The sequence below is a fragment of the Thrips palmi genome, unplaced genomic scaffold (assembly GCF_012932325.1).
Source record: "Thrips palmi isolate BJ-2018 unplaced genomic scaffold, TpBJ-2018v1 HiC_scaffold_3, whole genome shotgun sequence".
NCBI lineage: Eukaryota > Metazoa > Arthropoda > Insecta > Thysanoptera > Thripidae > Thrips > Thrips palmi.
Window position 1 is genome coordinate 6,649,004 of NW_023144630.1, and position 27,947 is coordinate 6,676,950.

The 27,947-nt window shown below is 50.1% G+C and overlaps 2 protein-coding genes across 2 annotated transcripts in view; one reads left to right on the forward strand and one right to left on the reverse strand.

The window, feature by feature from the left end:
- Nucleotides 1–17,379, reverse strand: part of LOC117648095 (E3 ubiquitin-protein ligase AMFR-like) — a 32,505-nt gene extending 15,126 nt beyond the window's left edge. The window contains exon 1 of the mRNA XM_034390305.1: nt 16,431–17,379. Within this exon, the coding sequence (XP_034246196.1) occupies nt 16,431–16,760 (330 nt within the window). The 5' untranslated portion in view covers nt 16,761–17,379. The remainder of the gene's footprint in view (nt 1–16,430) is intronic.
- An 819-nt stretch (nt 17,380–18,198) lies between these two features.
- On the forward strand, nt 18,199–26,861 carry LOC117648052 (serine/arginine repetitive matrix protein 2-like). The gene is given in 13 exon segments (XM_034390215.1): nt 18,199–18,323; nt 19,290–21,716; nt 21,719–22,477; nt 22,563–22,723; nt 22,798–22,945; nt 23,036–23,133; nt 23,214–23,280; nt 23,283–23,350; nt 23,420–23,541; nt 23,620–23,744; nt 23,823–24,100; nt 24,176–24,358; nt 24,445–26,861. Coding segments are annotated over 12 exon segments (4,383 nt in total). The 5' UTR covers nt 18,199–18,323; nt 19,290–19,411; the 3' UTR covers nt 24,514–26,861.
- The last annotated feature ends 1,086 nt before the right edge of the window (nt 26,862–27,947 follow it).

The following is a 27,947-nucleotide window of genomic DNA, read 5'->3' on the forward strand; positions in this document are numbered from 1 at the left end:
GACCAAATAATCGAGTCCCCTTTTCCCTTTCGGTCCGGGGTGCCGCGGGGGCACGAGCGGACAAGCCCGCGGGCGTGGGTTGGGTTCCCGCCCGTGCGCCGTCTCTCTCGACTCATGGGACGCCCCGCGACCTGAAAGAGGCCGGGGCGTGGCGACGACGTAGCGGTGCATTTCATGGGCGCACAGTGGGCCAAAAGACCGGTGGAGGCGGCCAAACTCTAGACGCGTTTTAGCTCCAAAGTCGCAACGGGACCGAACCGAACGTGTGACCCCCCAAGGTTGCTCTCCGAACGGGGAATCCATTGGTGGGGTCACCGTTCGTTTCGAGTCCCATTTAGCGACTCTGGAGCTCAAAACGCGTCCGGGTTTTGGCCGCCTGCACCGGTTTTCGGGCCCCACTGGCCAGCTGCCCCAGGCGCCCGCACTGCGGGGGCTCCGCCGCCACACTGGAGCGGCAGGGCGAGCAGGGCCGCGGGGGGGGGGCTCCAAGTTCAGGGTCGCGGCTCCGGTCGGCGCCACGGGGGGCAGCCGCACGCTCCGGCTAGCCGGGGCCAGGGCGACCCGGAAGAACCGGACCCCCGGGGCCCGGGCGGAATCGGAGTGAGGGGGACGGCGGCACGGGGGCGGTACACTCTCTGCCCTTCGTGCTTTCCCGCGGGCCCCACGCCCAAGGGCCGAGGGCCTCGGCGGGGCCTCGGTGGCAAAAAAGGGGTGCCTCTCGGGCTGCCCCGAGGCACTGGGTCAGCAGTGCGGCCGCGCACAGTGGGCCAAAAGACCGGGGGAGCGGCCAAAACTCTGACGCGTTTGAGCTCCAGAGTCGCAAAATGGGACTCGAACCGAACGTGTGACCCCACCAATGGATTGCTTCCACGAGGAATCCAACCGTGGGGTCACACGTCCGGTTAGAGCCCTATTTAGTGACTCTGGAGCTCAAAACGCGTCTTCCATTTTGGCCGCCTCCCCGGTCTTCTAGCCCACATGCGACGGTCCGTCTCTCTCGCCCCCTAGGGACGCCCCACGAGTGCGAGAGAGGCACAGCGACGAAACGACTCTGGGAAATGAGTCTGCATAGAGAGAGCGGGGCCGCCGCGCCTCGATTCAGGCATGCGCCGCCAAGCTGCGGTGCAAGCTGCAGCGACAAGCCGGCCTTGAACCAGCGGCAGCCAGCGGCGCCGACCGGGCGACCAGCCCCGCTAGTGGACCTCCTTGCCGCGGCCCGCGACGCACAGTGGGCCAGCAGACCGGTGGAGGCGGCCAAAACTCTAACGCGTTTTGAGCTCCAGAGTCGCTAAACGGACTCGAATTGAACGTGTGACCCCACCAATGGACTCTTGTTCAAAAGCAATCCATTGGGGGTCACACGTTCGTTCTAGTCCCTTTAGCGACTCTGGAGCTCAAAACGCGTCTAGAGTTTTGGCCGCCTCCACCGGGTCTTCTGCCCACTCCGACGCCCCGAGTCCGCCTCGCCGCGCCTCGCGCAACTAGGGGTAAAACGCCGAGGCGCCCACCCCAAAGGCCGATAACGCGTGCAATTTCGGGACGGAAACTGGTCATCGGCCGGCACCTGGGCCCACAGTGGACCAGAAGACCGGTGGCGGCGGCCAAAATCTCGAACGTTTTTGGGCGCCAGAGTCCTAAGTGGGACTCGAACCGAACGTGTGACCCCACCAATGGATTGCTCTCCGAACGAGGAATCCATCGGTGGGGTCACACGCAGTGTTCATGGTACACCGAGAAAACTCGCAAATAGAAAGCGGCTTCACTTCCCCAGCTCGACATCGTCGAGTCGTTCCAAGTTAGCCGCTCCGCCGCGGCGCCAGCAGCGCACAGTGGGCCAGAAGACCGGCGGAGGCGGTCGAAATCCCGGACAGGTTCGCAGCTCCAGAGTCGCCAACTGGTAGTTAAAACCGAACGTTCGACCCCACCAGTGGATTCCTCGTTCGGAGGGCAATCCATTGGTGGGGTCACACGTTCGGTTCGAGTCCCATTTAGCGACTCTGGAGCTCAAAACGCGTCTGGAGTTTTGGCCGCCTGCACCGGTCTTCTGGCCCACTGTGCGGCCGCCAGCAGCGCCAGCAGCGCACGGCCGACCTTTAGTAAAGCGAGGCGGCGACGCAACTTTCCCCTTGAACTTGTCTGCGTTCCGGTGCCTTTCGGTGCGTTCCCCCCGGCTGCGACCCGCGGCCGCGCCGCCGTGCCGCCGTGCCGTCCGTAACGGAAGGAAGTGCAGCACAGCAGCACACATCAAGGAATCTTTTCAAAGATATTTTCCAAACTTAATTTTTAGGGAACTTTTCCTTAAGAACGAATACTGTTTTTCTAGAATGAATGTGTTGGAAGAATCTATTTCGAAATTTCAACTTTGTCAAATAATTTTTTGTAAGAGATTTTAAAAGAAACTTTAAAGTTGTTATTTTTTTTTGAGGAACTTTTTTAAATTTTGCACTGCACTTGTTGACTGCGTTAACACGAACGAATGAGAAGAGGCCCCTGTGGGGTAGGCCGTCCCGTTACACTCATGTGCTTGGCGGTACTGCCTACCTCGCCAGGCGCTAGTCCTGCTTAGCGACTCTGGAGCTCAAAACGCGTCTACAATTTTGGCCGCCTCCACCGGTCTTCTGGCCCACTGTGCCCGCCCGGCGGCCGGCAAGAGGTGCAGTCATTGTGGCAGCAAAAGTATACATTTCCAGAAACACGGTGCTGCACTGGCAGAGCGCAAAACGACCCGTACTGAGGAACTACAAGTACAGTGGTAGAAGATACACGAGCTTATTACGGTTCCTTCCGGCACGTTCGCACCATGTATGTGAGCGCGCTCGTGTGTGTGTGTGAGTTCATGTGTGAGTGTGCGCTGTACATAGAGATGGAAGTGGCCTTGGTCGTGGTCCATCTTGCGGTAGAGCGAGACGGTCTGTGGTCTAGGAGGCTGGCTGGCTCGCTGGAGAAAGGCCGCGTCTAGGTCGCAGCGAGCGCCAAGGGCCAAGGATCGAATCCCCGGACGTCATAACCACACCGATTTTTTTCCCCCGCCACACAGTGGGCCAGAAGACCGGTGGAGGCGGCCAAAACTCTAGACGCGTTTTGAGGTCCAGAATCGCTAAACAGGCTTCGAACCGAACGTGTGACCCCACCAATGGATTGCTCTCCGAACGAGCAATCCATTGGTGGGGTCACACGTTCGGTTCGAGTCCCATTTAGCGACTCTGGAGCTCAAAACGCGTCCTTCTTTTGATAGGGGAGGAAAGTAGCAGTAGGGAATTGCAGCCGATTGCACAAGCCGTGCGCGCCTCCGCCGCGGCGCGCCGCCTCCGGGACGGCCTTCGAGGAAACTACACCCTGCTTCTTGTTTCCTGGAGCTCAGGTCCAGCTCACGCCGTGCTCAACTAACACACTACAAACCTAACTGTCTACTTAGTACACACTTACAACTGCATGCTTGCAAGTACACACTCATAAACGCATGCTTGGCGCTGTAGCTCCATGCTAAGCATAGGCATTTGTAAGTGTGTACTTGATCAAGCATGCGTCTGTAAGTGTGTACTTGCAAGCATGCATTTGTAAGTGTGTACTTAGTAGACAGTTTGGTTTGCAGTGCAGGTAAATTTTAAAGACGAACTTTCAAAAACTGCACCGTAATAATTTTACGTTCAAATGACTATCTAAATCATGAAAAGTCAAAGAGTTAAAGTAAAACGCATCTACAAATTTCAATTTGAGTCGATGAGCCGATGCAGTATTGAGTCATGAAGTAGTGTTGCTGCTTGGTTGAAGTTTGTTTTCACGCACGCACGCACGCCAGCACACTGGGGAAACGCATGCGGGGGACACCGCCTGTTGCCTCAGTCCAATTGAGGCTTCCCCCCTCCCCTCCAGGCCACCGAAAAACTAGTTAGTCTTGTCAAGACCATCACTCTAAAAAAAAGCATTTTTTTCCCGAGAGTATTATTGCACCAGCAGGCCGTTTGCAAACAGGTAATGACAAGGTAATGGAGCCAAACGCAGAGTAATAAGGGACGGCCAACTATCGCGTTAATTTGGGCCGACAAAGTCTAGATGGGGTCCCCACGAACTAAGTGGATGCCGCGCTGACATTGTTGGAGCCAATCAAGTCCGCAGGGACAAACAGTGGGCCAGAAGACCGGTGGAGGCGGCCAAAAAACACTAGACGCGTTTTGAGCTCAAGAGTCGCTGAGCAGGACTCGAACCGAACGTGTGACCCTACCAACGGACTGCTCTCCGAACGAGGAATCCATCGCTGGCCCACTGTGCAGAGCGGATGCCGAGCAAGACATTGTTGGAGCCAATCAAGTCAGCAGGGACACCTGTAAGGCTTTAAAGCGGCAATTTAGTCCAATGCGATGCATGCATAGCCAAGGCTGCATCGCAAAGCAAAGGAAAAAAAAGAATAGAAAACACAACAGTAAACGAATTATCTCACAAGCCGAAGGCAGGGGTCTCTAAAACACGTCCTTCTCGTATGCAGCTTTCGGAGAACAGGCATTTGCAAGTCGACTTGCAGCGGCGCACTCACAGGAAAGTTAATCCTGAGCATTTTGTACGATTTTGCACCGAGCCACCAGCTGTTCAAAAGAAACTCAGAGCGAGGGGTGAATCACTCACTCGTTCTGTTGTACACATGAGTACATGAGTACGGGTGAGTACACCTTGCTTTACTTATAAATTTCACAATTTTATACGTTTTAAGGCTTTTTTAACGGCACTCAACGTTAAATCGGTCGAAAAACTAGAGAATTTGGCCCTTTTTAAACTTGTGAGTACACTGAGTACGGGCAAATTTGTACACATGAGTACACTAGTGATTCACCCCTCGACTCAGAGACCGTGTGCATTTTCCCCCCGCCAGGGCCCAGCCTGTCATACACTGGTAAATACGCGATGGCCGAAGGTGGAGTCAAGGCTGCCTACTTCCCATAAATTAGCACTTGCGCGCCTTGGCAGTGTGTTTGATCTGGATGCAGCGGCGGAGCGTTTGGAGCAGAAACGACTCAAGAGGTGGACGCGACGGCAGATTCCCTCAACAAGTTTAGAGCCCTATTGTAAAAAAAAAAAAAAATCAAACAGCTATACGGAGAGACGGATTTGAACGAACGTGACAGCATCGGCGGAGAGTGCAACCGGTTTCTTAAAACATTTTTTTGCATACTGTGGCTGCGCGCCAGGAAAAAAATTACTACAGAAACCAGAAACACGTGATTAAAATTCGAGAAGCGACAAAAAGGCAGAGAGAGCGCTTCATCACCGGACTCGACAGAGTGTAGCCGACAGGAAGAACCCATGCAATGACGAGCAGAGGACCGATTACGAACAGTGCACAGTGGGCCAGAAGACCGGTGGAGGCGGCCAAAACTCTAAACGCGTTTTGAGCTGCAGAGTCGCTAAATGGGACTCGAACTGAACGTGTGACCCCACCAACGGATTCCTCGTTCGGAGAGCAATCCATTGGTGGGGTCACACGTTCGGTTCGAGTCCCTTTGAGCGACTCCGGAGCTCAAAACGCGTCCGGGATTCTGACCGCCTAGCCTCCACCGGTCTTCTGGCCCACTTTGCCTCCCTTCACCCCTTGCGGGAGGCTCCGTGAGTGCGAGAGAGACAGAGCGACGCCAGCCGACAGAGTGCGAGACGGAGCGGGGACCGCCTGTAAATTCCTCAGCAGACGGAATAAACCCGCGGACTCCTTCTCCCTTCGCCGTAAACAGGCCCGCAGACTGATTCCGAGAGTCGCCTTCGTCGCTCTGTCTCTCTCGCACTCATGGGGCGTCCCGTACGGGCGCGAGAGAGACAGCGGGTTTACGGTGCAGCGGCAGGGCAGCAGGGCTCATGTTGGCGCCCTTGGCTCGCCACGGCGTCTTCCGGGTCGTACGCGCGGTGCGCGGCGGTACGTAGTGTATGAGAAATTGGCGCCAGCAAGGCCTCCACGCCTTAAAGTAACCGGGCCGCCGAGCCGTCAAGGACTGTGCGGCGTCCCACTACAAGTAGTGCCCCCTTTCCCCCGCGGCCCGCCGCACAGTGGGCCAGAAGACCGGTGGAGGCGGCCAAAACCATAGACGCGTTTTGAGCTCCAGAGTCGCTAAATGGGACTCGAACCGAACGTGTGACCGCACCAATGGATTGCTCTCCGAACGAGGAATCCATTGGTGGGGTCACACGTTCGGTTCGAGGCCTGTTTAGCGACTCTGGAGCTCAAAACGCGTCTAGAGTTTTGTCCACCTCAACCGGTCTTCTGGCCCACTGTACACCGGCCCGGGCACACGCCCACCTCGACAAAAATAAGTCGAAACAAAAACAGCCCACACTCTCTGCCCCGACTCGCCGCACCTGGGCGGCGCAAACACTGCGTCCGTTTCGGGGATGCACAATGTTTTTGCTTACCACCACCGCACCGTTAAAAAAAGTTACTTTTCACACGCTCTGTGCCGCAGGACAGGGCGCACTATATAAAATTGTAGAGTGAAAAAACAGGCGCCCGGAAGATGTTTCAGTCTGAGCTCTCTTCGCAAGGAACAGGGAAAAAAAGGGGGAAATCTATAGGGACGTTACAAAAAAAATTCACACGATTTTCGTTTTTAGTGTTGTGTACAGTGCGGTGGCAACGACAGTGCCGTCATCAACGGTATTTGAAACTGGGCGTCTTGCGGCGTGCCATCTACTTCCCACGGCGCTGCAAGTTTCCGAGTCATTTTGCCCGTCAGTCCGCCGCGATGCAGCGCCTGTCTCTCTCGCACCCACGGGGGCGCCCACCACACTGTGAAAATTTGTTGTCACTTAATGACAAAAACGCGGATGACATTTTCATAACTTTCAAATCATGACCATCTCATCACAAATTGATGACATTTTGATCAAAGCTCCTACACTTATTGCACGGGCATGACAAGCCCAGCAATGCAAGGTGGACGATGGACATAGAGGTGGACGAGCGGACAGACAACCGGACATAGACAGGCAGACAGACAGACAGACAGACAGACAGACAGACAGACAGACAGGTAGGCAGACTGACAGACAGACAGACAGACAGACAGACAGACAGACAGCTAGGCAGACTGACAGACAGACAGACAGACAGACAGGTAGGCAGACTGACAGACAGACAGACAGACAGACAGCTAGGCAGACTGACAGACAGGCAGACAGACAGACAGACAGCTAGGCAGACTGACAGGCAGACAGACAGGCAGACAGACAGACAGGCAAATCCGGAGATAATTCACGGACGTTGGATCGAAGCCTGCTTGGCATTACTTGGCATTGCCAGTCACCCAGCGCGCCACTTCGCAGCCACGTAGGACCCTGCGCGTGACCTACCTCAAGGACCCACTACACGGCAAAACAATACCACGGCACTGTAGGCAGGACTCCGGCAGGGGGACACAAATCGAAGCCCCCAAGCTGAGGGCCAGAAGGAGGTCAGAGGGACCGTTTACTAGCTATTTCTCGTGGCAACGTGATGTCACGTTCCTGGAATGAGAGTGAGCTGATACGACAGAGGTTAGTCAGGTGACAGCCTTCAAAAATTTTGAAAACACTAAGCTTACGCAAGTGACTAATTAGTAGTTGTTCCAAAACTGCCTTTGTGTAATCAAACTTCGGTTGAAACAGCTCAACAAAAACGTCCACGCACGATTTTGCACACATTACTGAACACCTGTACTTGGAGATATCAACGCCACGCCGCAACAAAATCAACATGAAGAAAAATTATCAGTGGGCGCAGACTGCTGCACTTGGTAAACTACGAGAAGCGTCGCCCGGCTGCCAGCGGGTGCGACGGAGACCGCATGACAGGCCCGCTCGCCAACAACTCATCCAAGTTCAAGGTCAGCCAGACAGTGGACCTGCCCGGCCGGCCGCCCGGAACATCTGAGAACGGTAAAAAAAAGCACAGCTCTTGCGGAGCAAGCCTTCCCAGTGGAGGCTTTCCAGCGCTTTCCAGAGGCTGCACAGTGGGCCAGAAGACCGGTGGAGGCGGTCAAAATCCCAGACGCGTTTTGAGCTCCAGAGTCGCTAAACAGGGCTCGAACCGAACGTGTGATCCCATCAATGGATTGCTCTCCGAACGAGGAATCCATTGGTAGTGTCAAACTTTCGGTTCGAGTCCTATTAAGCGACTCTGGAGCCCAAAATGCGTCTTGAGTTTTGGCCCCCTGCGCCGGTCTTCTGGCCCACTATGGGCTGTCCCCCCCCAGCGGAAAGGCTCTGCCGTGGCTCTGCAGAACCAAGGATCTCCAGCAGCAAAGGTGCTCACTTTGCCGGGCAACTTCTCGGCAAAGCGATTGAGTAAGCAGGATGAAATATGGCCCGCCGTACATAGAGCGTTTGGGTTCCTTTTTTGCCTGGAATTCTGCATAGCTAAACCTCCGCCCCTCCACCTCTTCCAAACAAGACAAAATCACGTCTCTATACTCCCGGCCGCGAATGTTTATAGCCCTAGTTGCAACCAGTTCTTGCAGCCGACCGGAAAAAATGAAAATGATGGAAAAATTCTCCAGTCTCCGTGTACAGGCAGGCAGGCAGGCAGGCAGCCAGGCGTCCCTTCGGAGCGCTTCGGAGGAACTAAACGCGTCCAGGTATCTGGCGCCAGCGACACGTCCTCTCTCTCTCTCTCTCTCTCTCTCTCTCTCTCTCTCTCTCTCTCTCTCTCTCTCTCAGACAGACAGACACACACACACATACACACGGTTATTACGAAATCGGGAAAACACCTTTTAATTGCGGACAACGAACCCGTTCGGAGCAAAAATAGAACAATAAAAATAAAAAATAAAAATTAAAAAAGAGGAACACGTCGAGACGAGGCAGCAGGGCCCATGCAAAATAAGGCTAGACGCGTGTGACCCGCTAAACACACGCGACGGACTGGACAAAAAAAAAGCGGAAATACTCTCGGCCACGCGGTGCGAAACTCACAAAATAAAAAAAACACACACACACTTGCGCGCGGGAAATTTTCCACTCCGCTTCGGGTAGGCAATAGAGGCAATCTAAAAGGTAAAAAAACGCGGAAATCGAGGGTATATGAAGTCGGGCCTAGTTTAACGTAAAAGCCCAAAATTCTCCAAACTTTAAATATTTTTTAAATCTGTTTATGGGTAAAATCGCGATGAGGGAGTATGAAGTTGGGCCTAGTTAAACTTAAAAGCCCAAAATTCTCCAAACTTTACTTTTTTAAAAAATCTGTTTATGGCTGAAATCGCGATATTTTGGTCGGAAATGCTCTCCGCCAGAGCCAAAAAGAAAACCGGAGCTGTGGGCGCGGGGGAAATTGAAACGGGTGGAACTTTTCCGCTCTGCTCCAAGTAGGCAATCCAGGAGTTGGCTACGACAGGCGACGGGGCGGCGTTGAGTCGCCCAGTTCACCCGGTTTTCGCGGCAGCAGGTTTTCGCAGCAGGATCATCCAGCGCACTGCGAGTCGTTTTCGTCGCTCTGTCTCTCTCGCACCCGCGGGGCGTCCCTTGCAGGGTGCGAGAGAGACAGCGACGAGGATGACTCTCGGAATCAGTCTGCTGGCCGCACCGCGATGCGCCGCACAGTGGGCCAGAAGACCGGTGGAGGCGGTCAAAACTCTAGACGCGTTTTGAGCTCCAGAGTCGCTAAACAGGACTCGAACCGAACGTGTGACCCCACCAATGGATTCCTCGTTCGGAGAGAAATCCATTGGTGGGGTCACACGTTCGGTTCGAGTCCCATTTAGCGACTCTGGAGCTCAAAACGCGTCAGGATTTTTGTCCGCCTCCGCCGGTCTTCTGGCCCACCGTGCGGCGCGACGCGCCGCGACGCGCAGACCCCGCGTGAGGTCCTTCCCTGCTGCATTCCGGACCGACAGTGTGTGCACTCGTCGCTCCGTCTCCCTCGCACTCGGGGGGCGTCCCGTAGCGTCCCGCAAGGGTGCGAGAGAGTCGGCAGAGCACCGAGTTCGGAATCGCAGCGCCGATCAAAACACATACGCCCTTGGCGACACACCAACTGGCACCACCCCAGGACCCCTGAGCCAGGGGCGGCCAGGGACAGGGGCACAGTGGGCCAGAAGACCGGCGCAGGCGGCCAAAACTCTCGACGCGTTTTGAGCTCCAGGGTCGCTAAGCAGGACTCGAACCGAACGTGTGACCCCACCAATGGATTCCTCGTTCGGAGAGCAATCCATTGGTGGGGTAACAAGTTCGGTTCGAGTCCCTTAGACGACTCTAGGGCTCAAATCGTGTCTAGAGTTTTGGCCGCCTCCACCGGTCGTCTGGCCCACTGCAACGGGGTGCGAAGACAAGGACGGCGACAAACAAGGACGAGGAAAAGAAGCGGCTCCCAAGACAAACAAAAATGAGGAAAAGAAAAAAAAATGAAAAAATTACAAAGATCGCAACAAGACGGACGACGGTCCGGCGCAAACATGCGGTTACTTCATTTTACCCTACACTCAAAAAGGCGCGACAGACACGCAAAGCACACGGGCACACGCAAAAACACACAGACAGCCGCGCGCACACACGCAGACACAGACACACACAAAGGGGAGAGAGAGAGAGACAGACACACACACACAGAAAACACACAACACCACACCTACAAAACAAACACCCCATAACCCCACATATACACACACGCACACACACACAAAACACACAAACACACACACACAGACTCACACGTCCACGCTCCACGCGCGGCAGACGGCAGTGACTTCCCTTCCGCCTTTGCGCTCGAATTAGGCGCCAGCCCGGCTGGCCTGGGCCGCCGGCATGCCCGGCCAGTCCAGCGGGGAGAACAGTGTGCTTTCGTCGCCCCGTCTCTCTCGCTCTCGCGGGACTAGCCGCACGGCGTGCGGGGGAGAGAGAGAGAGAGAGAGAGAGAGAGAGAGAGAGAGAGAGAGAGAGATGGGGAGAGGAGAGAGGGGAGAGAGAGAGGGAGAGAGAGGGGGAGAGAGGGAGAGAGAGAGAGAGAGGGGAGAGAGAGCCGGGGGGGGGGGAGGGGGAAGGGGGGAAAAGGGGGGGAAGGGAACCCCGGGGGCCCGTGGGCTGACTTTGGGGAAAAAAAATTTCCCCCGGAAAAAATTTGGGGTTCATTTTGGTTTTGGGAAACCTTTTGTTTTTGGGGAAAACCTTTTTTTCTTACCCCTAAATTTGGGGGACTTTTTTTGCATACTCTACAAACTGAAGTGTGTAAATCAGTATGCATCTACAGATGCATACTCATAAGTACCACCTACCGGGTGCATACCTAGCTGAGTACACATCTACAGATGCATACCTGTTAAGTATGGGATCTGTAGGTGCATACTTGGCAAGTATGCAATTAGTAGGTGTGTACTTGTCACCATATAAATGCCCCGTATTTAAGTAACATCTTCAGATGCATTCTTGGCTGAGTACACATCTACAGAACCCCCCCTTTTGAAGTATGCATCTGTAGATGGGGACTCAGCCAAGTATGCATTGTAGATGTTTTACTCAGCAGGTAAAGCATCTGTAGGGGGTACTTATGAGTATGCATCTGTAGATGCATAAATGAGTACACACTTCAGTTTTTGGGAGAGTTTGTTATGCTGCTCAGAAACGTCCATATGTTATGCAAAAATTATGCATCACTGTGTACATTTTTTGCAGGAAGATGCATAAAATGTACACAGTGATGCATAATTTTTTAATAACATATGGACGATTCTGAGCATGCATAACTATGCAAAAAAAAATGCGTCTTTATGCATTTAAAAAGCCAGAAAAATTTTAGTGTGTTGGTAAAAAACTTAGACTGAAACTAATATAGTTTCTAGTTCAGATTTATAAAAACTATGTATACATCTTTGTGTTGTCTACTTGATTTTTTTTTTCACTGTACGAGTGGCAAGCTTTTCCTTCGCTAATTGTCGCAGATTATGCTCTTATGAGAGAGAGGGAGAGGGAGAGAGGGAGAGAGAGAGAGAGAGCGCTTCATGACGTATCGACGTGCACTGACATGAGGGACGGCACACTGTGCCAAGGATGCCAACGGCGCGGGTTCAAATACCCGTTTAACTCGTCCTTTTCGATGCAAAAATGCTCATCGCCGCTGTCGCCATTAGCATACCCGAGGTACTTGCCCCTTCTTTTTCTAACCACGATCCGGCTCCATTTTCCTCTTTTCCTCTCGCGACGCGTGCAAGTCAGCGACCCCTCCAAGCCAACGGCCGGTTACGGGGCGCCGACAAATAGAACCGCAAAAAAAAAAGAAAAACAAAAAGAAAGGAAACAGTGGCAAATCGACCAGGCCAACACATGACCGATTTCGGAGCCCAGTTTTTTCCTCAGAAAAACGCGTCTTGTGCTCGCAGTGCGCAGTGGGCCACAAGATCGGTAGGGGCCGACAAAGCTATAAACGCGTCGTGAGCTCCAAAGTCGCTGAATGGGACTCGAACCGAACGTGTGACCCCACCAATGGACTGCCCGTTCGGAGAGCAATCCATTGGTGGGGTCACACGTTCGGTTCGAGTCCCATTTAGCGACTCTGGAGCTCAAAACATGTCTGGAGTTTTGGGCGCCTCCACCAGTCTCCTGGCCTACTGTACTGTGGAGACCAGTCGCGTCAGTTTGCCCCAAATTTCATTTTACAGTGAGTGTGAAAATAAAAGTGCTGCAGGACCCATGAATTTCACAAACACTTTAGTTGGCCGAACGACCTTCACCTTTTTCAGCGGACTTCCAGCACCGGAGTTCACTTTCGCTGCAGTGGTAAAAACTCCCAAATAAATAAATAAACGAATAAATCGTCTGGAAGCGAGGCTGTCCAGAGCAAAACGCGAAACGCGGCCCCTTTGCCGAGTGAGGCGCTCAAACACAAAATTCTTATGGACTTTTTTATGCATAGTTACACTGTTAAAAAAATCAGTTGTAATTTCATAACATTGGTTGGCTTTTTTTTTCACAAACAATTGTTATGAAAATTAAAATCAAAAAGATTGAAAATTTGTTTACAATCACGATATGAAATTCATATCATGTTATGAAAATTAATATTCGCGTTTGCGAGGTCTTTTTAGGGCATTTAAAACAAAAGGACAACTAATGTTCATGTATATGAACACCGATGGGGCCTTATGCCATTTATTGAACCGATTCTACTTTTGACAGCGGGTTTCAAACCCGGGATCTTTGACTTGTGGGCACGCTCTTTACCGCTGTGCTACCACGTCCCACGGGAGGCGGAGGGTCAGCTACCTGATGACTCTACCAGCGCCCCTTGGCCAGGCCTCTTGAGCCAGTTATAAATTTTCAATCGGATTTGGAAAATTACTATTGTGAGCTCAAAATCAACACTTAAGTTTGCAATTTTCAGAACATGGTTGAAATTACCAACAATTGTCAATTTACGAATATGTTTCGAATTTCGCATCAAGTTATGAAAAAATTTCAATGTTTGTAAAATTCATATCCGTGTTCGGAAAATTGTCATCAAAATTGCTTTTAAAATTCATAACTTTTTAACAGTGTATGCATGCACAGATACGTCCATACGTTATGTATAATATTATGCATCACTGTGTACATTTTTTGCAGGAAGATGCATAAAAAGTACACAGTGATGCATAATTTTATACATACCGTATGGACGTTTCTGCGCATGCATAAATATGCATAAAAATGCGTTCTTATGCATTTAAAAAATCTATAAGAATTTAGTGTGAAGCCGCCACTCTCGATTTCGTTCCCGCGGGCCATTACAATCATTCGGAGGCGTCTCTCTCGCACCTCACGGGCCCATTCGGATCCGCTCCCAGCACGCCACAAAGCTGCTAAAAGATTTTTAGCACGTCACACGGTGGGCCAGAAGACCGGTGGTGGTGGACTGAACTCTAGACGCGTTTTGAGCTCCAGAGTCGCTGAATGGGACCGAACGTGTGACCCCCCCAATGGATTGCTCTCCGAACGAGGAGTCCATCGGTGGGGTCACAAGTTAGGTTCGAGTCCCCTTCAGCGACTCTGGAGCTCAAAACCCGCCTCCACCGGTCTTCTGGACCACTGTACATCACATGGAAGCGGCCACGAGACATCTGGTCACGTTCTCTGCTCACGTGCACGGGCCTTCCGGATCCCGCCAATCACGTCCCTCTCATTCCCTCCCACATCTTTTATCTGTCATTAGCGCAATTATCGAGATTTGAATTTCAGATGTCTTAACGGGGACTGACTGCTATCAGCCAGCAGCGTCCGCGGCCACGCCTAGGCCACCGATGACGGCAGCGTGCGAGAGAGAGAGAGAGAGAGAGAGAGAGAGAGAGAGAGACGCCAAGCACAGCGCGACGGTGGAGCCGATACGGTATCACGGCCTCGTGTTGGCGGCCAGCTCGCTCTGTCTCTCTCGCACCCATATCGTAGCCCCCACGCGTGCGAGAGAGACAGAGCGACGAAAGCGAATGGCCGCGATGCGCATCGAAAACAACGCCTTGTTTTTCGCGACAGCCGTACGGCGCGCTATTTCATTTTGATGCGCCCAAATTGCAGGCTCCTTCCAGTGTGGAGGAAATAACGACTCTTTACTGGCTTTACTGCTTTTTAATGCCTGCCTAGTTTGGACGGCCACAGATTTAAAAGCCGATGGCCGCGTCGGGCGACCCTCGGGCGGCGCTGCACAGTGGGCCAGAAAACCGGTGGAGGCGGACGAAACTCTAGACGCGTTTTGAGCTCCAGAGTCGCTGAACAGGACTCGAACCGAACGTGTGACCCCACCAATGGATTCCTCGTTCGGAGAGCAATCCATTGGTGGGGTCACACGTTCGGTTCGAGTCCCATTTAGCGACTCTGGAGCTCAAAACGCGTCCGTCTCTCGACGATCGCCAAATCACCAAGTCGATCCCATTTGGGGTGCCCCGATTAACACGGTGTAGTGGGAGGCGGAAATGGCCGATGGCAGGGCGGTGTGAATGGCCTATCGCCGCGGCTCCTCAGCTGTCTCACACCCAGGTGACATTTCCTTGAGGCCTGCAGGCCTGCCACAATGTAAGTACTACTCAACGAGTCAACGAATGTGCATTATAAATGCCATTGGGGCGTGCCTTTTTTGGCCCGTGAGAGGTGCAATTAGGGACACAGTCAGCAGTGAAACGATTTTCCTTCCCTCCTTCAGACGACACATTGTCCAATAAAAGTACAATTTGCACGCTGTAAAAGTTGTGGTTGTCCAAGCATCGCAGTCGGATGAGCCTAAAATTTAAAATGTCAGCATTCGAAGGGAGACTGTGGCACATTGAAAGTAATTGTACGTCTTCTTTCAAATTCCCGCGAAGAATTGACATTAATACCCACGCACATTTAATGTCGGCACAGTTTTTGAAGAAAGGTCAGTACCGCCCAGGGTCAATAACTTGTCGAAATGTCCGGTGCACTCGAATCTCAATACGACCCAGGCGCCCCGATGCATTATTAACAAGATGCTCCTCTTTTAAATGGAATCGGGCTTCAAAGGCCATTGAGTCCATTGAGTCACTCGAGGACAGTACTCTTCAGCTCACACGCCAGGCGGCATGGCCCCTTACGAGGCTAGGTAGGCCGTCCCGTCGAACAGGGCTGCGTCCGGGACTGCCTACCCGCCAGGCGGCATGGCCCCTTACGAGGCTAGGTAGGCCGTCCCGTCGAACAGGGCTGCGTCCGGACTGCCTACCGCCAGGCGGCATGGCCCTTACGAGGCTAGGTAGGCCGTCCCGTCGAACAGGGCTGCGTCCGGGACTGCTACATCCGCCAGGCGGCATGGCCCCTTGCGAGGCTAGGTAGGCCGTCCCGTCGAACAGGGCTGCGTCCGGACTGCCTACCCGCCAGGCGGCATGGCCCCTTACGAGGCTAGGTAGGCGTCCCGTCGAACAGGGCGGGCGGGAGCTACCGAGGCGGGATGGCCGCCCTCGAGGCGGTGGCGTCGTCGCAGGGCTGGGGGCTGTACCCGAGGGCGGAGGCGCCACGAGGCGGAGGCTCCGGAACAGCTCGTCCACAGCTAGCAAGAGCCTGCCGCTTCACAGCTAGGTAGGCCAGTCCGTCGCACGGGCCGCTCCATAGGCGGCGATGAACAACTACTTAATGCCTCATGGTTTCCTACTTAACAAAACTTTCAAGATTTGGTTTTGCGACAACAGTTTGAGCTCTCATGACACCTAGCAGATGTATTAGTGACAAGAAACAAAACAAATGGTGCTCTTAAGAGTGGAAGGACTACTTTTGGGCTAGGCGGAACTTGTAGGAACTGGTTGTGACTATTGTTTTGAAATGTACAAGTGTGGTCACTTGATCAACACTCAAATACCAGGTTTGTTTTGTTGCTTGTCTATTCTTATCAATGTCCAATGACTAGCAATCTTAGGGATTGACTCCTGAGCAAGCCTCTAAAATTATTCAGAGACTGCTTGTTTCAGTACCATCATAATCTAAATTTTAAGGGTAAGAATGGGCGGTTTACTTACCCATATACATAACGGCTCCTGCACCATGTAGGTGATGACTTCTGCAATCTGGGTGCTAAGAGGAGGCTTCGTCTTTGAGAGAGGTGGCAGCTGTGATTGAACCACTTCAGGTGCAGCTTCTGGTAGCGCAGATGGAAACGATGGTTCCTCTGCCTTTCCCATGGACGCTGCCACTAACGCTCCTTGCGATACGGTGGCGTTTGTCTTCCAATTCGCTTCGCTGGTAACTTGTACAGCGTAGTAGACTGAGCATGATAGCAATGCAACACTTATCACAGTGTATGTCTTCAAACTAGGCAAAGGCAGCCTATCAACAAGGATTACAGGCATTTTGGGACTTTTAACATAACCTCTTCACCACAAAGTTGAATACGGCACGAGCCTGACTCCAAGTTCCACCCACAAACAATTAATAAATTCTGGTCATTCGTTCGGCTCGGCGCTCTTGAACGGCACCCGGTCAAAGCAACCACAACTCCACGTAACAACACCGCTCACTCGAAAAATATTTCGTCACAACCACCCTTCTCCCAAACAGCCTTCCGAAGAGGGTCACACATGAGGTGCCTCGGATTGAAGGGTTGCTTGACATCCAATCGGTGGCACACTGGACACTCGCCCTGCCACGGGCGCCTCGCTCGGGTCCGAGTCCTTCGCTGTCAGTCCCAAAACACAAACTTGTGCAGCTGACGAAACCAGGGAGCAGAACAGGGCCCCCGACTGACAAGACAGACCGAACACCGAACACGAGAGGGTCTTCTTTCGCTTCGCACCACGTCCCAGACGGACGCCGGCGACAACTCGGAGGAGTTGAACGGAACCGTGAACGCGGAACCAGTGCACCAGCTTCGAGCCGAGTACTGAGTGGCGAAGGCGCGGAACCAACTCCGCGGACCACGACCGTGTTTAGGTTCGAACAAGCAGAAGCTTCTTCCTTGTGGCTGGCCTGGGCGCGTGGTTTGAGAGCGCCCCTGGGTACGGCACCACCCCTTCCACTCGCCCAGAGGCGGCTCCTGATTGGCCCGTCCGATGACGCCACCGCGCTCTACCGGGCGCGCGCCGAGGCCGAGGTCCGCCGAGGTTCGAATCCACTGAAAGTTTTGCTGCGAGTGTTCGATGAAAGTTGCAACGAGAAAAAGCATGTTTGGTAAAAGAAACCTCTATTTGACAGTGCGGCATGAGAAACAAGTATGTTTAGTCATGGAAACATCTATTGGCCATAGATGGAGGCTTAAGTGTGCCCGGGTGGGTTTCAAATGCCAGGCATGGCGCGCGGGGATCGGGCGACCAATCAGGGGCGCATCTGCGCGAGTGGAGGGGGCGGTGCTCAGTGGTGCTGGACTCAAGGACGCTCTCAAATGACGCGACCCTTCACACCCGAGGCCTGTGATTGGCTGGAGGCCGCGAGCCCGACTAGCGGGCGCAGCGGGCGCGAGAATTCGTTTTCAGCCGGGGAGGTGTCTAAAGTGTCCGAGAGTTTTCTTCGACAATAAAATGGTTGGCTGGATCAGTTGCTCAGGTTCATTGATTGCTGTAGTTTCAAAGCGCACAGATGTGGTCGCCATGGTTGAAACACTTGCCCATTCGACGAATAAAAAGCATCGTGGTACTTTTACTCTAACAACCGATCAATGAAAGAATTTTTTTCTTCTTTCCCAAATATTCAGAGCTTGTCAACGCTGTAGGCGTTACTCAGGAACTGCTGTGAGCCGAAAGCGAAGACCGCGCTGTGGCGCTTGTCTTTAAACTGCTTTAAACTTGGCGCTGGCGCAGCCAAACCCACTGCAATACCAATCGCAATGTGACGCTAGTCGTCCCGTCCGCTCTGTTGACTTTGGGCGAAAATGGCGTCAACACAAGTTTAGCGGACCGTGTTTTGCGATATTTTTGCAGGTATTGTGTATTCCTGGCCTGTCACCTGGGCCCTTTAATCGCGAGGCGGGAAGCAGGAAGGGGCGGCCGCGTCGCGGTCCTTGGTGCCCTGAGGTACTCCTTCCAGAGGCGCCCGGCTGTCCTTGCAACAACTGTCTTTTTATTTTTATTCTGGAACAAGTCTGGTGTCCCGAATCATCCCGTTGCCGTTATTAAAGGTGACCCAAGGCCTCGTCTTGCTTCGACACGTCCTGTGCTCCGCGGTGACGGTTCCGCGTTTTGCCTAAATTGCGATACTTTGCTGCCGAGTGCTGCCCCTGCCAGTTTTCGGGTGTAGTTGTTGGAGCCCGCCGCGAAGGCTCCTCCAGTGTGTGTCCATGGTTCGGGGGCATTTTGCCGCGTTGCTAACAATCAGTTGCCAGGACACGGGGAGAGTCTTTTGTGGTTCGCACTGTGGAAAACGCATCGCAAAGAGTCCGCTGGTGCCATCGTCTGCTTTCCTCCGGTCAGTCTCGGAACTGTCGGAAAACAGGTCGGAACGGAGTGTGGCCTGTCACAATGGACCTTGTGTTTATCCCATTCCCACCTCTGTGATGACCCATATGTTTTTTGTGCACTTCTTGCCAACTGATTGTTGAAGACTTCTATATGTCCATCTTCCAAATTTCTGATTACTGAAAGTTGAGGAAACTGTTTTGTTTGGAACCTCATAACCCCCTTCTCAGACATCATCCTGCCTGGTTCTGCCCTCAATTTTTTTTTTTTTAAATATTTTTTTTAAACTTTACTGATTGATGGTTAGCATGCAGATACTAATCAAAAGAAAAACTCATGAGAAATTATCTTTTCTTAAGTACAGCTCGTAGAACTTTTTAAGCCGGTTCTAAGGGAAAGCGACATTGGCTTTGTTTGTGTTGACTGTATCATCTCTTCCCTTTTGTAGTAATTTGCGAAGGGTCTAATCTTTATTACTGTTTGGTATTGCAGGTTCTTGAGTCAGCTGTGCTTCATGAGTTGGGAGCCTCACACAGCCCCACATCTGGTGAAGAAATGTGCAATCTGCCCAAGTGTTCGCTCTTTCCCAGTTGAGACACTTAACACTGCTACTGATGGATCCCTGGTACTACAACCGCTTGAGCAATGCATCAGCCAAGTTCCAGTCTGGAAGTGGTGCGAGCCACAGCGATTATCACCAACAGTTGGCTGGACACCAGCCGACACCAAGTAGCTCTGCAGCGGGCACACCTGCACCCCAGCTGTTGCTTCAAGCAGCTCAAGCGGCACAAGCTGCACAAGCTGCACAAGCTGCACAAGCTGCCCACAACACAGGGCACTCCATACCGCCTCCGTTCAGTCCTGGCTTCTTGACGCCAAACCCCTATGACTTTTCTCTCTTCCCCAACGCGTCTCAATATGCTGCCGTCAGCCAGCACCGCGCTCTCGCTTCAGCCATCTCATCTGCGAAACCAACCTCTGAAAGTGAACTGTCTCATCGTGAAAACTTCAGCCCGGCTCACCACTCAAGCCTCGCAGCAGCATCTGGAAGCTCTTTCTTTGATCACCAAAATTCTGCATCAAGTTCGCTTGGGTGGTCTCACCAGCCCAATCCTCAACTGCCTAGTCCATTTGGTGTTCTACCTCATGAAAGTGTATCCAATGCGTCAGGTGGGCCAGCAGCAAAACCCACCTCCGCTGACTATGCAAATGCTTTCAATGCTTACTCCTCTTCTCATAGTCTGAATCACCTCTCCCAGCTTTCGGACTATAAAAATTATAGTGAAGTGAAGAAGGAGAGTCGATCGCAGTCTCCCACAAACTCTTCTAAAGTTTCTGCAGCTAGCCCATCTTCTGTCCCATACTACCAAGGAGCCCCTGTTGCTGGGAACAACTATGCTTTAAGTGAATCTAACAATCGAAGTTCATTCTCAAGTTCGAGCAAGTACAGTGGCAGTATAGTACAACCACAACAATCTTGTATTGTTGCATCTCCGTCAGTTACTCTTCCTTCCAAGGACTATCGGCAGCAACATTCAGCTGTTGGTATTGAAGGTTCCACTGAATACCCAGACTCAAATGCTAGGCGTAACAAGCAAGCAAATTCAAGATCTCAGAACTATGTTCCTTCAAGCACCAAGAGCTCTCCCATGCCAGTTCAAACCAAGGCTCAGACCAAAGTGTATCCTGATGTGGCACATCAGACAGAAGCAACACACAGGTCAAAAACTCCTTTGGACACTAATCAGTCTTCACCAATCAGTTTGTCGACGATGGACTCGAGTGCTTCACATAGATATAGCTCAGAAAGTAATGTCGCATCTAAACAACCGCTCAGTGGTCAGTCTCAGCGTGTCTCTGGTAATCAGCTCCCTTATCAACAGTCTCTGAGTCACCAAGCAGCTGCTTATTATGCTAATGCGGGTGGAACACATGAAGCAAATTATCACCGTTCGAAGTCAGTTGAATCAGTGTTCAACTCTAGTGCCAATCAAAATGCAATGGAATGTGCGAATAGGAGAACCAGCCCTCACACATCACAGTCCAGTCCTGTGGGTCATGCACAAAGTCCAGCATACCCTATGTATAACAGCCCAATGTCTTCCATGCCATCGCCTTCTCCCCACCAACTTCCAGAAAGCACCAATCCCTGTCAGAGTGGCAGCACTTCATACAAAGCCAGCGCCAGCGCACCTGTGGACAGCTCATCAACACCACTGAATACGTCTGTGATAAGGCCACACGGCGGACCAGCGCAAAGTGTCACTTATCCATCTGTGATAACACGAGCAGTTGCTATCCCGGAGCCTTCTGCAAAACCTGTTGCTTATAATGAAACAAGGGCTTACGATCATGATTCCACCAGGTATTCGAAGCAATGCTGGGAATCTGGTTCTGATAGGGCTCCAACTGTAACTCAGCAGCAAAGAGAAACAGCCGCAAACATGGCTCAGCAACAGCATTCTTCGAGAACTTCAGAGAGGCAACAGGCATGTTACGAAAGTGCAACCAACCAGGCTTCACATGACTTGAGTAGCTTCCGAGGCGACCCCATGTCCATTGTGAAGAACCTCCAGAGCCTGCAGCAGCAGCAGCAGACATTCCAAGCTCAACCTCCTGCAGACGACTCCAGACCGGGAAGCAAGACTCCAGGTGGTGCAAGTAGCACCTCACCCAACAGCAGTGGCAAAAGAAGAAAGAGCTCTGAAAAACAAGTCAGTGCCCCTAATAGTATGGAATATTATAACAACCGAATCCCACCACCAGCTCACCTCAATGTTGCATCCCAACAGCAACAAAATGGAAGCTATTTTCCCAATTATCTCTCACCACCGTCAACTTCCAGGGCGTATTCAGGATCCCAAACTTCATTGCACCATTCATCAAATTCCTTCATGGGGAGTCAGTCTCAGGGACTTTACATGTCTCCTATTTCTCTCCATTTCATTTACCGACCACATCTCAGTCAACTGGAAATCCTGACTACCAAAGTCCTAGCTCTCAACCTAGAGCACCCCATCCAGCAAGTGAACCAAATAACCAGAATGTTCCAGTTCCAAGTGCCACTGTCCTACCTCAAGTACAAGAAACTCTGAAGGAAGAGACACCCAAGGTTGTGATTCCTGATATAGAAGAAGAATTAAGTTATCTTGTAGGACCTATACTGATGATGAAATCAGAGCAGGGCAGTAAGAATTCCGTTGCCTCTGGATTTGAAGCAAGTTATCTCAAGTTTCTTCAGGGAGAGAGGGAATCCTCACCACCGCCTAGTCGTGGAGCCAGAAAAACGTGGTACAAAACTAAAAATAATCAGAATGACCCAGCCAAACCAGTTGCAAGCTGCAATTCATCCAATGGAGGTGACATGGCTGTTGAGACAGCGCAACAGTCTCGTACAGCCAAAGAGAAAGCTCCTGCCTATGATGTTGAGGATGACCCTCGATATTTTCCCCTGCCAAAGACTGATGCTCAGAGAAGAAGTTTGGACTCATCGGACTCGGATTCAGATCCAGGCGCTGCTGCCAAAAGTGAAACTCCAAAGAAGCAGGATAGAAAGCCAATCGCAGCAGTGGCTCCAAGAACAGCCAACAAGCAAGCCGCGAAAGGAGCGGGCCCGCCGAACCCACAGCCAGCTCAGCCAGCACAGCCAGGAAAGAGAGGGCGGAAAAAGAAGGCAGAGGGTTTGTTCTTTTATCAACCCAAAACTTTTTAAGTGCATTGCTTGCATCTAAATTTTATTTGAATTTATTTTTTTTATTTTTGCAGTTGCAGTTGCTGTTCCCAGAAGAGAAACCTCAAGGCGTAAGGCTAAAGAAAAGGGCAGTATTTTACTAAATGCAGGTGATCCTGAGGATCCCGACGATGACTCTCATTCAGACTCTGACCCTGCTTGGACACCTGTGCCTTTCAAAGCAAAACCTCAAAATGTAGGAATCTTTTGGCCAACTTATTATCATCTTACATTTGTTTGGACACAATTTTAATATTCATTGTATTCTAGGTTGAATCATCTGAGGATGAAATTGTGAAAAAAAAGAGTAACAAGAAAGCAGCTAAGCTTAGTGGATGTGGTCGGAAACGAGCGAGGGCTGCTATCAGTGATGGTGATCAAACCAGTGAGGATGACTCTGCAAAAACAAAAAAACGAGGTGCTAAACCTTTCAATATCTATCTGGTGATTACTACAAATTTTGCCTTTTGCGACTCATTGCTCATTGTGTTGCAATTCTTGTTTGTAGGGTCAAAGCAAAGAAAAAAGTCGCACAGCCATCAGGCTACAAGCGCTGGTTCTGGAGATGATGAAGCCGATGATGATCCAGACTTGTATTCCTTCAAGGTAAATCAGCATATTATGTTGGTCATTTCTTCTGTATCTCTCAAAACTATTGTGCATATGTGTTAATAATAAACTTCCAGGTTGGTGAATTTGTGCTGATGAAATCTGACCTGGGTCTTAAGTGGCCGCCTATTTGGAGAGTAGATGGAAAACCCTCCTACAAAAGTTTGAATCATTTGAATCAAAAGGTGAAATACTCTACCGGAATATTTCAACAGTAAGTACCCAAGTTGTTGAATTATCTGTTTTCTTTTGTTGTCTTTTAATTAACTTATTTTGTTTTCAGTACTCTGGTTGGACTCCTCAAAATCGTGATCTCTATATATCTATTCAAGTTAAATTCCGACTCAACTCTAAGACATCAAAAGTAGTTGAATTTCTGCGGAATGAGTTGATTGAGAACAATGAGTAAGAACTGTTCTTTAAAATAAATTGGGATTCCTGACTTTTTATGAGCTTATTTTATTGCTTGTATTCTGCTTGCAGTGACATATTGGAGTCATTGGTGAAAACAACTGCACAATTTCAAGAAAATTTTGAAGTTTACATTCAAACTTTGATATCTCAGGCATTGGACTCAAACTTTCTGACAGAAATTTTCCAAGAAAGAGGTAAGCATTTTTCTCCTGTAATGAACAATTCCATCTGTTTTGGAACTTAATTAAACTAATATTGGGTTCTCTTTTCAGACGAATACTTCCTGACCAATGTTAAAACTGTAGATGACATAGTTGCTGATAGAAGGCAACGATTTCTACGCATTGTGAAATGGAGAACCGAACTAGAGGCCAGCATTGCCACCTGGCCATGCTACAATGTTATGTTTGAGCTTGGAGAAGAGTTTAGTAAGAACTGTGCCGCCTGTGATAAGCCCGGGGTTGCTGCAAGAGTACTCCTTTATGGTCAACCTTATAATTCAACTACTTTGGAAGGATGCCAAGCTGATCCTAAGTTAGTTAGTGAGAAGGTAAGACATTTATTTTGCTTTTCAACGGCATATTGTTCAGTAAGACATTGTCAAACTATTGTTTTTATTTTCCAGGACTTTTTAACATGCAGACTATGCTTAAGCAAAATTGAGCTGTACAACAAAGTCGCTCACCAGAAGTACCTGATGTTTATTGAATGTGCCAAGCGTGTCCAAGAAAAAAGACTTGCCGACTCATCAAAAGACACTACCGTTATTCTCAATGAACTGCTTGCAGATGACATATGGCTTCATCAGGTAAAACTTTAACCTTAAAACTTTGCCTTTTTTTAAAAAAAAATTTAGCTTTTCTTGTTTTTAAAGGTCTTTCTCTGTTTCTACAGCTGTTCCGCAATGTCAGATTGTCCTGGGCTGAAATTGACCGTTTGGAGAAAGTATCACTTAAAGAATGAATGCTTGCTTTGAGTGAGGATATGTGATGAGTATGTTGTTCAACATACATCAAAAATCCTGAGTCAATATAGTTGTTTATGGTTCTAAGTCTTAGTGAGTAGAAAATGTTTCATTTAATGATGCTCAAACCTTAAAGGCAGATTGTACCAAAATGTGTGGTTCATCACAGATGCATATTAATACTTTGAGTAGGTTGAAATTAAGGTTATTTTTTAGCCTGTGCTGACCTATTGTTCTGTGTATATATTGAATTGGATGCAAACTAAGCTATTTGTGCCACTGTCAAATTTGTTCTTATTTTATTTTAATATTCTCACTCTTCCGACGTATATTATTAAGAGTTTCTTGTGTCCTGCTTTGTCAATGAGGAGTAGGGTATTACCCAAGTTTTCAGCAAGATTTTGCCTGAGCAAAGTCTGGAATTGTGATAAGGAACTGGTAAATTGGATTTAATCATTAATCTTGCATTTTCTTACGTATGTTCATGTACAAACATACATTGTAATATTTGTAGATAAGTGGATTTATTATACTGTATTTACATGCATATAACACAGAATTACCTGTACATGTATGTATCCCACCCACACTCTGCTTTCAAGGCTTCTAGAATGAAATTTGTAAAATTTCTATGCACACTTTCAGCAGGGTATTGGGAGTATCAAGTCCCCTTGTATATTTGTGCAGTTTATATGCATGTAAATACAGTTCAGTTATAGCCATGGTTTTTATCATTTTGCTTAATTTATATTTGCTCTTTGCATTACCAAGTTAATCAGTTTTTAACTTAAAAACTTAATGTTAAAATCAAACATTTCACAAGTTACTCAAATTATTTGTGCCTGGGAGCCCCAAAATTTTAAACAGATACAGGGTTTTAAAATTTTGATCCTGGTATGTAGAATTTCCAAAGATCACTGAACTTATAGTTCTTTTTTAGATTTTATTGTTGTTGCAGAGTTGCACATAATATGTCTTGTGTTACTGAAGATGATTTTCCTCTCTCTCAACACTCAGTTTTAAAGGCATTCTAGTTGTGGGCTCATCCCACTACCATTTTGAACTCTCTGCTTCATTTGCAATAAAAGACCTAGTGGTAGGGTTACTTTTTTACCTGAACATAGTTTAGGCTTAGATTTGATGTTATGAACAGCCAAATAGAGAGCTTATGGAATGGTGCTAAAGAAATTTTAAAATTTTACCTGTATTTAGGTATGGTTGCCACCCTTGTAGTTAAATACTTGTGCATGAACTGAGATTCACTTTTTCAGTTTGCTTGGCATTATGATTGAAATGAAACAACCTTGGCATTTGATTGCTTATGGTTGTTGCGTAATAAGTATCTCTGAAGCCAAAATGTCTGAAAACATCTTGGAAAATAGGGTAAGGTTTTTAAGTTTTGTGATACCTGGGATAGGTGAGGAAAATGCATGCTGCATTTGATTGTGATATTGAATGCTTTATGAAGTATGAGTCATCCGCAGCAAAGTGCACATTGTTATTGGATTAATAGAAAGATTCAGGGAGTTGTACTGGTTGAGGCTTTTGTCAGAGTTGGCAGTTGGAAAAAGATCTTTTTTATGGAGTAATTTGCTATCTCATATCATTAATCTCAGCAAACTTCCAAATTTCTCTCTTCTCCTTTGCAATGAAAGACTAACCAAGTAAATGAGTTGGCTCTTAGCATCTTTAGTGTTTATTATTTATGTACATTTTGAACTGATTGTATGTGGATAACATTTGCACTGTTATAAAACTGCTGTTTTTAGATTGGAAAAATTGGATTTCCAGGAACCCAGTGAATTTAATGGCATAGACAACTTACATGCTTTATTTTGTGATTATGGGGAATCTTTCTCTTCTTTGGGGGAACAAACTAAAATTGCTCTTAGTTTTGCCAAGAAATGAATTAAAGCAGTGCTAGTGCTGATTGAAATCTAGGAGGCTAAATGATTTGATGTGATGTCGCAATAAAATTTGAGCTTTGAGGAGACATTTTATGGACTGTTTTTTCCAAGATAACTGTTAAAATAAGTTGAGAATGTGTTAAAATATTGAGCACTTCTATTTTGCCTGTACAGATCCTCCATGCACTTGATGTACAGATGTAATATTTAACTGGTGTTGTATTGTTTGGAGAAACAAGCAATTGTATGTTTAACTACCGGGCCAAGATTGCATTGCATTGATGGTATCTAGTACAGTGAATATTATGGTGTCGTTTACATGTTCTTTTCTTTTTGGTAAAAACTGGAGCTTTTCTGAATTGTTTCTTGCACTTTTTAGGTAAACCAATTGGATACTTGTTAATTATTTTCAATAAAGCCCTTGATTTTGCCCCCTGAAACCAAAGTTCATTTCATTGAACCATATTCCAATTAATACCATCGCAAATTGGTTCAACAACAGATTTCAGGGTCTCTTATAGTTTACTATTCTCAATTTAGAAACTCTGCGTGGTTTTCGGGCTTCAGTGGCAAAGGCAGTCGGAGGGAGGCGGCCAAAACTGAAGACGCGTTCTGGGCTCCAGAGTCGCTAAACGGGACTCGAACCGAACGTGTGACCTGGTGTGACCCCACTAATGGCTTCCTCGTTCGGAGAGCAATCCATTGGTGGGGTGTCGCGTTCGGTTCGAGTCCGATTCAGCGACTCTGGAGCTCAGAACGCGTCCGGGATTTTGACCTCCTCCACCGGTCTCTGACCCACTGTGCGCCCCTAGCCTGCCCCTAGCCTGTCTGGGTCGTTGGATTCAATTTGAATCAAGTGTCTGGGCGGTGCATGTTTTGACGTCCACGATGATGGCGGTGCGCTACGCTACGCCTCTGGGGTTGCCAGCGCGGGGCCACAGGCTCCCCGCCGGCTGATTCCGAGAGTCATTTTCGTCGCTCTGTCTCTCTCGCACTGATGGGGCGTCCCGTACAGGTGCGAGAGAGACGTGCAGGCTCCCAGTGGGGTGGGCGTGGGAGCGTGGAGGCTGGCGCACCCTGGCGGCTGGACCAGGAAGCAGCCGACGTGGGCGGAGGCGGCAAGGGGGCGGGGCGGGGCGTCCCGGGTGCCTGCCAGCTCCAGCCAGCACACTGGATCCGCGCGGCTTCCCCTCTCTCCCTCGCACTCGTGGAGGTCTTCGAGTGGGGTCGAGGGAGACAGACCGACGGGGTCTCCGTCTCGGAACGAGCCCGGCCCCGGCCTAGCCCAGGCTCCCTCGCCGGGCCCCGGTCCGGCCAGCGCGTCAGAGCCTAGAGCCAGTACGTGCCCGGGCGCCGAACGACACAGGCTAGCGAGCCGCGCCGCGCGGAGCCAAGCCAAGGCAGCAAAGGCGGGCAGGGCGAGGGCGGCCCCCGGGGGCTGCAGGCTGCGGGCCGACAGGCCGCCTCCGGGCTCCGGCCCACCATGTGAACCTGTGCGCGGCGAAGCGGCACAGCGGCGAAGCGGC